The following is a 16106-nucleotide window of genomic DNA, read 5'->3' as shown; positions in this document are numbered from 1 at the left end:
TGGGTCCTGCTTCCTGGAGTGCGTATAACTGACTTGTTAAGCAGAACTACTTTAGTGGGCATTTCCACTTTCAAATAAGCTTTCTAGGCCAGAAGATTCTGACTCCGTTCTTCTCTCTCTTCTTTTGACCCACTGATTTTTATCATTTCTGGCTGCATCATAGCTTGGATTCAACCAGAAGGACTGCAGTCAAAGCAATTTCTTGGGAAGTAACCAGAAGAGTTAGATACCCTTCTTTCTGAATTGTCATAGTGTTCTTATCGTTAAACTGGCACCACCACCCATGAAGTTAATTGAGGTGCTGAGTATGACTAAATTTTCAGGATTCTCCAAGGTCTCCAGCAAACTTTAGCAGTTGTATGTCTTGTTCTGGATTGCTTTTAGGAGGAGATAAATATCTATCTCCACCTTGTTCAGCTACTTCTGAGGATGTATGCCAGTCAGAAAAATTTCTAGCCAGATTAAAAGGTATGTAGTGAGTTCAGGTGCTAGGCAATTTAAGTAGCACTGGAAATTGGGTAGACGGGTTGTTGGTTGAGACTCAGAAGGGTTTACATGCCTGGAACACACTTTGGGTAGACATCAACAGCATGTAGTTTGAAACCTGCTGTCATCTTGGAAGAAAAAGTGGTCCTAAACAAACCCAAAACAAAGCCCAGTCCAATTTGTGTATGACAGACATGAGAAGTAAGATATGAAGAGTTTTCCATCTGGGGTGATTTCGGGTGAATTCCGTACCAGGTCAATCTGCAGCCTCAGCAGTCGCTGCTACTGGAGTATTATGTGATGTAGTTTATTTCCAGGCTAATAAAAGTAGTGAAGAATTTAGAAGACAATAATAAGTCTAGAAAATATTAAAATGACAGTTTATCTGCATACTGGAAAATCTGATAAATCCATAGAAGTTCCATCATAAACAAAAAGCTGTAATTAAAAATGCAAAGTAAAAATGATTCTAGTAAATCACAGGGGACTTCTTAGACACAAATTTATTTACTACTAAGATATTTAAATAAGAAAACCCAGAAAATGTCAGACAGCTGTATTCTTTGGAATAACTTTAATAAGCTAACATGGTAATGAGTTTACTAGTTGCATCCTGTTGCCTATATTTGAGTCTCTGTGCAACCCAGTCACTCCACTATAAGTTTTCTCTTGCCTAACCATCTTAAAAATGATCTAATCTAGTGTGTACCTTTTCATTCCTTGTTTGCATTGATCTAGAACCAAATAGCTTTCAATAAGTGCAGAAATGATGCATGAGGTCTTACGCATGTGTGCGTAGTTGCAGGTTTCTGGTACGAATATAATAAGCAACAGGTATATTTAGTCTGTACTGTTATACATCTTGGAAACCTCAAGGTTAGGCTGACATAAGTGCCTTCTGATGGCTTGCTGGGTAAGATCTAGCACAAGGTTCTCTAGGGATGAATTTCTTAAAAAAATAAAAGTGGGATCGACCACATTTATTTGATATTACATTCATAGGTGTAAAATAGCAGTTTATAGTTTCACTTGTCCATTTCCCTTGCTCTGGATCTGCCTCCCTGATCAAGAAATTCAATAGCTATTAAAAGCTGCAGCTGTACTAACAGTCTTATGCTTTATAGGAGGAATTTTGCAGCTATTACTTTAGAACAGGCGTTCCATGCCAGTACAGATGTTGCGTCCACCTTCTCATAAGCACTTTATCTGCACCATGGGCATTGCATTTCTAATGTTTGCTTGAAATTGCTAAACACACTCCATAGCTGTAATTTATTTGGGCTGGTGTAGTTTAAAGACCTGAAAGCTAGATCTGCACCTGTTCTATTCATCTGACCAGGAAAGCACTAATTCCACTGCACGAGAGTTTGTGGAGTTTGGATCTCTTCTTTCTAAATCTCCTGAACCAAATGCAGCCCTTTGATTCATGTGTCTGTTCCCATTCCCTGAAGTAGAAATAGCTTGCATATCTATATCACCGAATTTCAATTTTCTAATATCAAAGGGAGAACATACCGCTTGATCTAATGGAGGACTAGCATACAACTCCTACATTCCCTCCTTCAGTCAACCCATCTCTGAGTAATCGAATGTACATAGTGAAAGGTGAAACACGTAGAACTGTGTGTAACTGGAGCAAACTCTGCTAGTATGATGACACTGGTTTCATTGTGGAACAACATGACAAACCCTTCTGAGTGTAGTGTATTCAAAGTGATATAAAATGAGTGAGAAGAAAAAGCAACTACTTAACGTAACCTATCCACAGTGATATCATTGAATTTGTACTAATGTAAGATAAGCACCAGTTGAAGAAGGCTGCAATATTGACAATAACCTAAGTAATAGATGATAGATTTTAAATATTGAATGTTGAACCAGTGTAAGGGCCATTCATTCAACTGTTTCAGCCCAAAATTTTGGGACTAGGACAAAATCCAGGAGTAGTCCTAGCTCTGAAAGACAAAAAAAAAACCTAACAAACAAACAAACAAAACCCCCAAAAAACCCACAACCCCCCCCCAAAAAAAACCCAACCAAAATCCCCCCCCAACAAAACAAAAAAAACCCAAACCTTCAAAAAAACACAGAAACCAGCCCAAACCAAGCAAACAAGAGAGCCACTGTTCAGTGAGGTTTTTCAAAACCAAAGCTATGTCCCACTTTGCCCAATTCTGCCAGAGTTGTATGTCATCCGTAGACATGTCATCAAATATGACTCAAACCAACCCTTCCCCCAAAATAAATAAATGCAACCACATAGACCGAAATGATTCTTTGGCATTTTAAAGATTCTACCCTACTTACTTGTGGTGCATTTTTAATTTAGAGTTAAACCAGGGGCTGATCCTTTACTTAGTGTTTTTGTTAAAATAGAAAAAAAAGCACTTGTGCCATAATCAATCTTGTTTAAAAACTTGTAAATATGTAGTAAATTTAGTGCAATAGAATGAAGAAGCAACATTTCTATAAGAAAACAAATAAAGAACAAAGGACTTAAAGAACAGAGCTATATGTGGAAGTAAAGAGAAGGCCATAAAAGAACAGAAGCTTATTCGAAGTATAGATTTTGGGAATAGTGATTAAATACTGAAGCAAAGAAACTATATTACTAAAATGAAATGCTCCAGAATTTTGCATTTAGGCTTTGAATTCCTTTTGAAAGTTCTGATGACTTTGACAAACCACACAAGCCTCGTTGAAGAGGCCAAGGACACCTCCTCTGCTTCCTCTAAAGGCAGAGCAGAATTTGGCCCCTCAGGTTTAGGATGCCATCAGAAGCTCTAGACAGAATTACAGTCTTGCTGTACACAACTGAGCGTATATAATTCTTTAAGTAAAACTCATGTCTTATGTGTTGTAAAAGAAATGAAAGGTAGCTGTTAATTCCAAGGCTTATAAATATGTCAGTGGGTTTTCATAATGTCTTAATAAACTACAAGAACAAACTCAATGACTCGTGATGTCACCAGATCTACGTGCTGCACTGTATTTATTGTAATTATGTACTATACCTCATAGAATTCTTTTACTTTCTACATGAATATATAGGTCCCACTAAAAAAATCAAAACAGTCCTCATTGATTTCTTCATTCTATTTTATTTGCTATCTTTCAGCTGTTTCCTTGTTCTCAACTCTTCTTCAAATGAAGAATTTTTTAAAGAAAATGTATTTAACGTTGCTGTAACTGCTATATTTATTCATTGAAATTTTCAATTTAGTCATTGAAAAGCTAAAGTAAAATACAGTTTTCAAATATCCTCAAATTTGGGTGAAGTTCAAATTTTCCTTGGATCCTAGTTCTCTGGCTGGCCACCAGCCCATATCACTAATGGTATAACTAGCTGAAAAATGGAAAAACAATTTCATGAAAATTTCAAGATTATTTTGGCTTAGATCTGAAATGTAGAGATAGCATCAATATTGTAGTGTCAGTCATGCTTCATTCTTTAGTCTGAAAAATAAATGCAGGATGGACTAAACACTTTAGGTAAGTTAAATGTATAAGACTAATTCAACAGCATTTCAAACCCTAAGGTAAACTTAGTGTGTGAAGAAGCCCGTGGCTCTTTAGTGCTCCCTGTCCAGACTGGTTTTTACTCTCACAGATGTAAGCTGCAAGTGTAGTTTGCATTTAAGTGTCGTGATTAAGCCTTCTTTTGTATCAAAAAATATAGTGGGTTGATATATTGAGTTGGCCCTGCTCCCACGTGTATGCTTAGGTGTTGACTTCAATGGAACAGAACCTGTTACTTAAGGTGGGGAGAAATGGAAAGAATTCCACACGGCATCCAGTTTTTATGGCCCTTATTGAAATCCCTGGAAATGGTACGTCTGAATTTAACGTACGTTGATTTGATGACGTGCTTCTCTGAAGCTATTAAATAAACAAAACAAAGCAATGACCCCTGACGTTTCTCCCATTGTTACTGAACTAATTTTCCAAGATACCGGTACTTGAAAAGCCTGTACGTGAAACCCCCTGGTTCAAGCTGTATGTGCGTTCAGGTATTGCTTGCAATGAAAGAGGTATCTTTTCAATATGGAGGTCTTAACTTTCACTCTCGTTTATCCAGAAGCAAACAGGAAACCCCATTCCAAACTTCCCATTCCAAAAATAATAGCAGTGTTCAGTCACATTTTATGAAAGCATCTTAGAATTTATATAAATAAAACTAGTGTACATTTCAAAGAATATATAAAATGCTGGCGTTTTGCTTTTACTGCAAAGATCAAAGAGCCCATTAAAATTAAAATTTCATTACTTTTAAATTATGCATTTAGTCATAACAAAAATATTAAAACAAAAAAATTTAAAGCAGCAGGTGTACCTTATATAGTAAGATAAAGTTTAATATATTTTATTAGCTTAAGGGACACAGAATAACTATCTATCCAGAACTTCAGGCATGCATTTACATAAATATATTAAATTAAGAAAAGCAATTATACACTTAAACATCCTTTTGTCTAAAAAAAAAAAATCATTAAATCCACAGATTAACAATAAATCCAACTCTATGCATTTATCACTTCCAGATACAACTGTTCCATTTCTCAGATATTACACAAATACATTTGTTAGAATTTATATGCATTATACATATATTATATATTACATAATAGTGTGTATACATACATGGTGTTCAATAATATAATAATAATTTGTACTTTTTATAGCACGTTTCATTTGAAGAGCTCAAAGCGCTTTACAAGGATTGGTTTCACTAATTTTCAGATGGAAAGTGGAGGCACAAAGATGCAATTATTTCAGGTTATACAGCATTTGTGACAGACGGTAACTGAATTCTCTTGTTGTGAACTTCAGCCATGCTGTCTCCCTAAAAAGTAATACACATATAACATATGGAGTCTACGTGGGTAGACTTGCAAAGACTTGTAAGGTCTCAAACCAAGAAAGCACTTAATTATATTAATAACGTTAAGCACATGACTTCAGTGAGACTCATATGCTTAAAATTTCTCGTGTGTTCCAGTGCTCTGCTAGATTGGTGCCTGTATATGCTTAGTAGTATAATACAGTTTATAGAAGACACTTAAACATAGTTTGAATGATATTTTCTAAGCTGTTTTCCCACATTTCAAATGTACATACAGTACCTGACAGCTACTAGAAAATAAAAGTAATTGAACAGAGGAATATCACAACAGTAACGTTCTCAAGTGACAGAATTTTGTTATTTCCTTTTCTGCTTGGCTCCCATTACAATCTAATTGTTCTCAAAAGGGAATTGAAGTTTTAATTCTGCCATGTATTTTGTGGGGGACAGCTAATAGCATTTCTGGGTAATTCACAGGGTAGGTTACAGCTTCTGGTATTAACGGAGATCACTACAAGATACATCTGGTGACTTAATACCAGATGGTTTCTGGTCCTAGTATCTCTCAAGATGAGTTAAGTTCATTCTGCACACCAGTTTTGAGGCTGACGAGAACATGTTCCTTTTAGCGGCTCCTCCTAGGAACACGTAGAAAATGGGGTTTGTTTGTTACTGCCTTGTGATGCAAACCACCTTTTTGTCCGACAGCAAAATGCGTCCTACGTTAAAAAAACCCCTCCAAACCAGCCACCTCTCTCTGCCTTCTTCCCACCCAAGAATATTCTGAACACAGCCACTGCACATATTCACATGCTTTAACTGGCACCGCCTTTCTGAAATTTCCTGGGAATTTAAGCAATTTTACATTTAAATATTTTTTCACTTCTGTTTTCATTGCAAAATGAAAATAAATAGGAAAGTCTCATAGACTGTAAAAGGAACTTAACTGTCTGATACGTGGGACCCTATTGATCATTTATAACAGATGGAAAGTTGGCTTTTATCAGTAGAAATAAAACTCTTCTCCAGTAATGCTGTTTGTACCCATTCTTAGCAATAATTTCTGACATTTTTGATCGTGGAAGCCAGTGTGTGTACAGTAGACAATAGGTAAAGACACATGTTAGATGTATATAACACAGAGTATTATTTTTTTATGAATCCCTATAGCATGAAATGATCACTAGAACGATGTATTTTCGGTACTGAGCGCTTTGGTAAGCAGGTGTGTCACTTGGCATTCAAATCAAACCGTACCGTGTAACATGAAGACAGATTTCCTATGGAAGCCTATGGGGGTTTTCTTTGGGGTATGGGACAACATGATAATCATTTGCTAATATATAGACCAAATCAGTAGTTATTAGTAACTCAGGAGTGAACTGAAGGAAAAAGGTCGATGTGTCAGTTGAACCACTTGTACAGTGCTATAAAATAGTCATGTTTCTCTTTTCCCAGATAAAGCATTAGTAATACTAATTAGTCTGCTCGGTGTAAATCTATGCAGAATTAATTGCTATACTGATTGTTTGGATGTTGTGCATTTTATAGCACGATAAATTCTGTGTGCAGAGTCGTAATTGAAATCAGTGAGTACAAAGGCAAGCGGCTATCCCTTTGGCTAGCACGCGTCTATAGAATGCCTGCTCGCGTCCCACCCCGTAATCGCTTACGCCTGTCATTTCACTGCTGGGGACTCTCATCGCTGTCAGTCGTCTTAGTAAGGGTGACAACAGCATTTTTGGATTAGGATATAGTCTTGATTGAAATATTACGCCATTCCTATTAAATACAGGAAGAAAGGTTTGAAAATGTGCCTAACGCTGCTGAATTCAGCCTTTGTAATACCGGACTCACAACAGTTGAGGGAACTCTTCCGTGGATGTTTGTGACCACCTGCGGGGGCAACCTTGGGCCCTGTCTTACTACGGCTATTTCATAAAATGGGGCCACTGACTTGGCATTTCTATTACTTTCCTGCTTAGTGGCATATGATTTCATATTTGAAATAAGCATATATGTGTGAATGAGAAAAAATGTGAGCTAATTGCTCAACGTTTTTAAAGAAGTATCAAGAATTCTGGCGGATTTAATAGACCCCTTGCATAACCGTTGGCAATACCTATAAGGAAACGCAAGAGGCTTGGATATGCTCTGTACGTCTTTAAGTAGGATACGCTCCGTACGGCTTTATGCAGGGCTGAATCGGCAGTCTTATTCCAGAAAACCTTGGTGCGCCTAATGACTGCAGATGCAGACACAGAGAGGTCATGTGTGCACTCATGTCTGAAGTTAAGATCTTCTGCCAGCTAAGTGGATATCTTTTAAGGACTTAATCCTATAACTAATGAAGTCAATAGGAGATTTTCAGTTGACATCAATGGACTTTGAGTCAGGGCCTCAAAGATTAAAGTAATCCTCTACTAAGCTTTCAGGTGGCTTCTGCTGTTTCACACCTATGTCCTAAAAAGTACACGTGTCTTATTTCACTGCATTACTCTGCTGTTGAAAACAATGAACATTTTAGCAAAACAGTCTTAACTTTTTTCAATGTTTCTACAACATTTTGTCCTGAAACTACTTATGGATCTCTTTATCATTTTTTTGTAGCCAGAAACCAGATTATGTGGTACATATTATCTGCAAATTTGGTGAGATTCTTCGTTGTTTTTTTTTTTTTAAATGACAAAAATAAAATATTGGTCAATTTTTAATATGGCAAAATGGGAAAAATTAGTTTTGATTTACTTCATGAGTCCCTTCTGTTTTTTTCTGAGCCAAAGATCATCTTTGAAATCGGACAGAAGATCAAAATGGTATCATTCCTAATCAAACTGATATACAGTTAAACTAAAGGATAGTAAATTAAAATGCATTAATGTATTTTAAAGGATTTACATAATTAAGGAAAAATAGGCAGAGCAGAATGTCCTGGGAGTTGTTTTCCCCATGTAGACCCAATCTTATAAATGCCTATTTCCTGGATGCAAGTAGAATTACATGTATGAATATTTATTTTCACCTTAATGGGACTTTACACCTGTGAAAAATGACTTGTTCGTAAGTGTTTTCAGAATCTCCAATTTGCATATTTGGACATGAGAAGGTCCTCGTTTCTAGCCCCAGATTAGAGAAAGTGTATACTGAAAAGCAACATTTCATCATCCCAGGAATATCGTTTGGCTTTTTACTTGAGGCGTCCGATTATTGGATTGAAATCTGTAACTTTCTGATAAGCACGGTGACTGTATAGTGACCAAGTGCTTCCTCCCTTCCTCCAGCTTCGGTCTATCTGTCCCTGAGCTTCACCGCCTGGGGCTGAGCTGCTTGAGGCTCATACTCCTGGACTCTAAACGTCCAGCTCAGATACAGTATTAGAAGTCACTAGAAAATAACAAAATTCTGTGCAATGATCAAAAGGTAAAAACCTGAGCCTGCTGGGCAGCCTCTTTGACGGACGTGTCTGTTAGGCAGTTTCAAAACCAATAAGCATCACCTGCAGCACCCAGGGATTATGGACGTTTGCTGTGGTTCTAGAAAGGAAAGAGCTGCAAAGCCCAAATGTGGAGAAGTGAATGAAAGGAGGAGATAAACAGAGGTGTCATGTTGGCGGTATAGAATTTATATGCTTATTTATACCTAACTTGCACTTTGTTTACATGAAATAGAATAACCTGTGGGGATTTAAAGGTACAAAGGGTTTGCATCTGTGTCCTTGACTGTTAGTGGAAGGAATTTATTTCCTTGAGGGGGAGGGTTTGAGTTAATATTTCTTATTGGACTCATTACAAAAATGAGTTTACTGTTTTTCTGAAATGGAGTGAAAAAATTTGGAGCTGATTTGACATAACATCTTTTTGTCTCCCTACTTATCTATGGAGTAAAGATGTTTCTTGCTATATTCCAATAATATGCCTTCTTTCTGATCAGTGGCATTTAAAAAGAGAAAGATAAAGGTTTTCTGTCCCAAAATAATAAAATGAGGGTTGAAAACTAACAGACACCAGGAATAGAGTTATGTTTCTTGCAACAGGTATGTTTGTTCTCTTTTAACAGTAGAAAGCCTCAAAGAATGCTTGAAATGTACAATGTGTTGGGAACAGAGAGGCAGTATCTCCGAATAAAGGAAGAAATGAATAGAATAAAAGATTAGGAGGGAGACAGACAGAGACAGAGACAATATGAACACATACATAAAATCCCTTCTGGAGGCCCTTATCTAATTGCCTCATTTATCTCGTTTCATTTATAAGCTCAGTTTTATTCTGGGACACTCTCGGAGGTTGCGTGAGAATGGCTGCAGAATGACCTAACTGGCAACAGGCTTTCTACAGACCTTTTTTTTTTTTTTTTTTTGTATGCCAATTCTCAGGGCAATTACTGCAGTTGCCCTTTTTATATGAGCATCTTGGGTGGCTAGGCCTGGGGTTTACTCACTCTTTTTAATAGTATAATTTCTTTTGATAAATAAGCAGCTAGGATTTTTTGTGTCTTTTTTTGAGAATACTTCTTTTCCACTGGGACTTCCTATGTACCCATGTGGGCTTAATGCAGATGCTTGCTTTCACATGATATAAAAGATGAATTAAAAATGAAGCAAAACACTTTCCAGAAACTATCTCCCCTCTCCCTCTAATCTTCACTTGTATTACTTCTCAGATTCGAAGTTTTGATGGAATGACTCACACAGAAATTTTTTTCAAAATAAGATAAACTGAAGTATTTTGCTTGAATTTTGAAAGCAATTTTCTGAGTGCAGCACAGCCAATGTGAGTTTTTTGCCATTGATTTGAATGAGACCTGGATTTAATTCTTAGCTTTTACCAGAGTTTTATTGTCTGGTTTCACTAGTAAACGAAATTGTCTTTATTATTAAGATCAAAACTCTAATATCATTGTTATCCCTTCTCTACATGACTATGGCATACATATTACTGGGGATCTTCAATTTAGGTAGCATCCATGGTATTTTTTAAGTCTCCAGGAACTAAGCAGTGAGAAAAGAACCATCACATCTCCCCAGCTGGGTGTTGAAAAGAACGCGTCACAGTGGAGTTAAAGTTGGGTTTATTTTTAAATATATTTCACGAAAGAAAGTGTTAAAGATGTTATCTCTGTCAGATATTTAAACGTTGCTAAAATACTTCAGCGACTTTCTTGCTTTGCCGATTATGAAGAGTGTAATAAAACTGCGCTATGTGACAGATTTAGACAGCTGGCTCATTCACAAGAAGTTCACATTTTTGTCACCCACGTTGAATGAGGAAAGATTAGATGCTAAGGTCAATTTACAAAAATGGTTGTCAGGACATTTTTTAATTGTAAAACTTTTTTGTGGTGGAATTCAGGGAAAAGACTAAAGGCAGAAAGCAGCGGAGACAAAGAGCTGCTATTAACCTACAGATGCTACCGCAGGGTTCATTTTAAGATTGGTCACACTGCTTAGCCAATGAAGTGTTCGTGTGACTATAAGGGACCACCCTTTTCTGGGGTGAGAGGGCAATTTGGTCTTCATGCTCATTTAATCCCAAGACGTCTTTCAATGGACTGTCAGTTGAATCTACATTGTGCAAAATTATGCATGCACTTTTTAACGCAGACCATTGTTCGCTGAGCACTTAACCAAGATTTCTCAACCAATTTCCATTTGGCATGAGGTCACTCGAAACCCAGGCAAACATATATGGAAGGCAAATGTAATTTTCTGTTCCTCTGAGCTGGAATGCGTAAGACAGAGAAATGCAAGTATCAGTCATGCTGTACTTTCAGATTTACTACTCGCTAAACGAAGACTGACAGCTTTCTATAAAGGAAAATTCATTGCATGCCACTGCCTCGGAGAGGTAATTTTGCTACTGGAGAGTAATATGGCTAAAGTCTTTTAGATCTTATTGCCTAAAGTGTTGTAAATCGTTGACACGTGAGCAGCTGCTTGTAAGAACCATGGGATGTGCACGCTGTGGCTACTCTGCTTTCTTTTCATAGGCAAGATTTTATAAAAGCCAGGTAGTGCAAAGGAAATCTGATCGTCAGTAAGTAGCGAGCAAAGAAGCTGCCAATAACGCCCTAGAGCTGGAGATAAGAGTTCTGAAGATACATCTCATTAGACTATTAATACTTTAGAAAACCTGACTATAGCATGTACACCATATTTATTGATACATTTACAAAGACTCAATTTTATGTTAGCTCTTCAAGGAACATTTACATTTAGAACCGCATTTGGCGAGAATAGTTATACGTTTTGTACAAGTGACATCTTACACAGCCAACATGTGCTCATGTGACCTCTCGTCCAGGGACATTCCGTTCAGTGTGACAGAGGCAGCAGTCTACTCGTGTATAATCTGGCCTGTCCTGCGACAGTGAAAATCACTTTATGAACACTTTTAACATAGGCTGGAATTTTATTATGATTGGTTGGCGGTTGTTTTTTTCATCCGTCGTAAATGAATACAAGTTGACACAAGGATACATTTCTAGATTAGATCCACAACACATTAAAGAGTGTGTTTGCTCTCTCTTTCCCCGTCTTTCCAATTAAGTTGGTGAAAAATGTAACTTTAGTATTTTACAGGACATGGTAAAGCTGTCTCATCTAGGTGATGTCTATATTATAAAAATAAAATAAAATAATATAAATATGTAACATGAACCCAGTGCCCATTGTTAAATAAAATATATGATAAAAAGCAGACCTTCTAGGATGACTGGTTTTGAAATATGCGAATATAATTTAGTTATTAAACACTTGAAACAATCTTGATATTAAGCTGCGATAACCAGATTTTTGCATCTATGCTAGATAAAGAAATGCGTAACATTCTGTAATAGAGTTACATTGATGAAGGTGAAGGTTACAGCCTTACAATGAATTGCCTAGATAGGAATGCATTAAGGAGCTCTGAAATACTGTCTCATGATGTAGTTCAGTTCACCTTAGAAACTGTTACAACTGGATTTTATTAAGTCCAGCAGTTTTATACAGCGATGTTTGAAAGCTGCTCTCTTATTGCTATAATCAGATAGGTACAGACACGAGATTTCTGGGATGTCAAAGAATCCATTAAGACATCACAAAAGTCCTTTGATGAAAATGTGGTTTACAGTGGAATTACTTTGTAAACTATTTCTCATGAAGAAATAAATATAAAAAAAATTCCACTAGCTGTGAAACCGTATTTGTGATAGTGTGTGCATGTGTGCACGTATCGGATATGGGTACGTCTGTGGAGACGTACAGAAATACTTACACACATACTAAGAATTTATCTGCACATTTGTGGATATTATACTTAAATTAATGAAGTAAATCAAATCACCGGTATTTGTTGCAGGATAACAGTCTTTTAAAAATGACAGGATTCAAAACAAATGCCCGTTGAAAGTGTAGTTTCCAAATAGTCCCAGAAACTATACAATATAGCTGGTTAGATCCAGCAAATAAGATGTCATGTCTAGGATCTGATCAAGAATACCTGCCCTTGTCACTCTTCGGATGTTTCTATCCACTTGTTCACACTGGGGGCCGAGATAGCCTTTTTTACACAAGCATTTATTAGGCCTTACACAGACACCTCCATGTCGACAGGCTGGGTCACATTTTGCTGTGGGTAAAAAAAACAGCGATTTTCTAGTTTGTTCAGAACATCACAAACCAAAACGATACAATATGCATTCATTAAGAGCTTTTCTAAACTTATAATGATAAAGCACATGAATTAAAAATAAAATAGAAAGGACAAAATATTAGAAGTTTTGAGACTGTATTTTTTTAAGTTTTAGAATATTAAGGGGAGGAATTAATTTTGTGTGTCTGAGAGGACATCACCCAGGACAGGCTGTGAAACTCAAATGGCAGATTTTTGAAAATGTCCAATTCCCATATTCATGCTTGATTTTGGAGCACATAGAAGACCCGTCTCAAAAGACTTCAGGCTCCAAATGTCTTATCATTTGAAAACAAGACATACAGCACATCTAGATCTTTAAACAGCGGTGGTCTACCTCATCCCATTTCTTATGCTGGCAACCCAAAAAAGTCCTGAAGTTGGTGAGACATTTTAGCCCTTGGCCACCTCCAAGCTAGCAAGTACTGAATCTCGGGTAAACGCCTTTGTACACGCAGAGTTCTGCGCTACACGCTTTCCTGAGCAGAGCAGACTACTACTGACCACCGAGATGCACTCCTTTGGCTCTTGAATTACTTTACGTTTGGAACAAAATTGAATCCCCTTTATCAAAAAAAGAACCAGAGTATTTTTTTGGACAGCTTTTATCACTTAGTTTTCAAAGTTTTTTCCTCTCTCTTTAGCAGATGCCTGATGATTTACCTATAGAGTTCTAGGTTAATCAGCTTGCTGAAGTTTTTCAGATATAAATGCTGTTTTAAACTGCAGCCAGTGTTAGCGAAACTAACAATCAATAACTTTAGTTGTGGAAGTATTTTCTTCTGAGGTTCAGTCACAGCACTGTAGTAAATATAGCATATCTTTCTTTTTGCAGACATGTTGCTGTTTAATGTCATCTGTTACAATAAAGCTATAATATTGATTTACAGAGATTTGTAATACCCTATATAAAAACAGGTTTCTTGATTTTATTCATGAGTTTCTTAATTACACTAAGAGAAAACTGATGCCTCATTAGGTAATTTTTCATATTTAAATTATAATAGTAGCTTCAGGTCCAACCTAGAATATCTGTGTTACGTGCTGTGTGGGATACAGGGAAGAAAGATCCTTAGTCTACATATTTTCGGTAGCTTTGTTGTACATTGCATCTATCAAATTATCTATTATAGAGCTGTAATTTTTTAAACAAAACAGATTATTCGAAACCCATTTATGTTCACACTGGAGATGTTTTTTACTGTAGGTTGCACTTGGACGAGGGCTGTAGAATGGCCCTCATTCTCTAAAGGCAGGAAATCTCTGGCTGACAAGTGAGGACAATTGCAGTTGGGCTATTTGGCCAGATTACTTCATCCATTTCTGCAACCTGCTTTTGTTGCACGGTTGTACGATCAGGTCAGCTCCTGAATCTTGGCAGTAAGATCTATCATTAGTGATGTCATTCCAAATGAAGCTGCTCCTGCTCATCACTGAAAACCCGGAGGTTGCCGAATTTTACACTCCAGGCTATAAGGACCTTGTAGCTGACCGTGCTTCAGCAGGGCCCTCCTGAGTGCCCTTCCAACCTGAATTATCCCTGGTCCATCGTGTGATCCTTGCTTTGGCTTACTCTGTGATTCTTCTCCTCTTTTGAGTTCTACTGCCATTACATTAACCTTATCTCTTTGTACAGGCATCTGGTCCAACTAGCTGAGCAAATCTGCTCAGTCAGCGGACTGTGCTGATGCACTAATAACACCTCCTGGTACGCAGGCTTGCTCTGGAAGATCTGCAAAGGCCAGAGTTACACAGCTGAGACATAACCACAGCCTCTGTGAGACGATGATAGCACAGCTGTGGCACTCCAGGTTCATTCATCTCACCCCTACGGTGGCCTACCCAATGTCTAGTTTGATCACAGTCACTTTTTCAAGTGACTTTCAAAAGATACGCTACGGCAACAAGATAGGACTTAGTAAAAGCACTGCAATTAATGATGGATTATAGTGATGTTCTGATTATTGGCTGCTTTCTGCTAAGTTGTACATAGAATTCTCTTTAATGAACTGGAGCCATTTCGTTTTGTAGGATCAAAAGTAAGAATGTACCAAACCTAAAGTATTTGCATTAAATTAGTGAAGTGCAAAATATGCAACAGTGACCTGCAGGTCTGATTTATCTTCTTTCCTGACAAGGTACTCCCATTTGATACTGACAATGATAATACTGCAGGTGGAAGCTGAATGTCCAAACACGGAACGTGTTTTGATTGCATTTGCTTTCCTTTTACACTCTTGGTGAAAAAATAAGAATACTGTTGTCTGTGATATTTATGCTATTAATTGCATTCTGTAATGGTTCAATTGCATTAGATGTTATAACTGTTGCACTCGTCTAAAGACTTACTGTTCTCCTACAACTCACGAGAGCAGTATTTCTTTAATGTTGCCTTAGAACTGATGGTCAATGACATATATTGACAATTTCTCTCAGCAAATAAGAAAAAGCAAATTATGACATGTCACTGCTCTTTTCACTTGTTGCTATGAATCTGTATACAAACCAGTTCTGCAGAACTCTCCTTCCCAGCCTTGATTACAGCAGCATTTTCCTGTGGGAGTGCAGTGCCCGTTCCGACAATGCCTTGAGCATTCAGATGTCAGTGTCTGTGCAGACTGAGCTGTTCTTTTGCATTCTTCAGGGACTAAAGGCCTGAATAAAAATATACAAACCAAGCAGATAGTTAAAAGTCGGGGTCAAGGAGAAAAACTTTGGTTTTTTGTTAAAACGCTGATTCCCTTTTATGGTATTATCAATGGGAGAAATCTGTGTTCTAAAAGGACTGCTTTTTTTCTCAGAACCACCAATAAGCATAGAGATGATGCATTACATTACAGAAAAATATAACTTCTCATATAACTGCCCTCAGAGATCTTCTACAAGATTAAATAATAGTCCTTGAGGATTCTTGAAGCTTGAACCTGGCAAAACCAGCTTACTGAAGAGCGTATTGCAGGCAGCATGTGTCTCTAGATAATATCATTATTGTGTGGCTTTTCTTCAGAGAGTGCAAATAGTCATATAATTCAGTCCGGAATCTGATGGTGTCTTTTTGCTTTTCTAGCTGATTTCTATTTCCGATTGTATGCTGGGAAGAGTAATCT

At 37.2% G+C, this 16106-nt stretch overlaps 1 protein-coding gene across 1 annotated transcript in view; it reads right to left on the bottom strand.

Annotated features, from left to right (window-relative positions):
* Positions 1 to 11772: 11772 nt before the first annotated feature.
* The window catches only part of HHIP (hedgehog interacting protein), a gene marked incomplete at its 5' end in the record, with an annotated part of 70125 nt that continues 65791 nt past the window's right edge, over positions 11773 to 16106 (bottom strand). Inside the window, 2 exons of the mRNA XM_009704761.1 lie at positions 11773 to 12936; positions 15506 to 15654. Coding sequence (XP_009703063.1) covers positions 12743 to 12936; positions 15506 to 15654 — 343 coding nt within the window. The remainder of the gene's footprint in view (positions 12937 to 15505; positions 15655 to 16106) is intronic.

This window comes from Cariama cristata, unplaced genomic scaffold (assembly GCF_000690535.1).
Source record: "Cariama cristata isolate BGI_N322 unplaced genomic scaffold, ASM69053v1 scaffold7007, whole genome shotgun sequence".
Lineage (NCBI taxonomy): Eukaryota > Metazoa > Chordata > Aves > Cariamiformes > Cariamidae > Cariama > Cariama cristata.
This window is presented reverse-complemented; position numbering and strand designations above follow the sequence as displayed.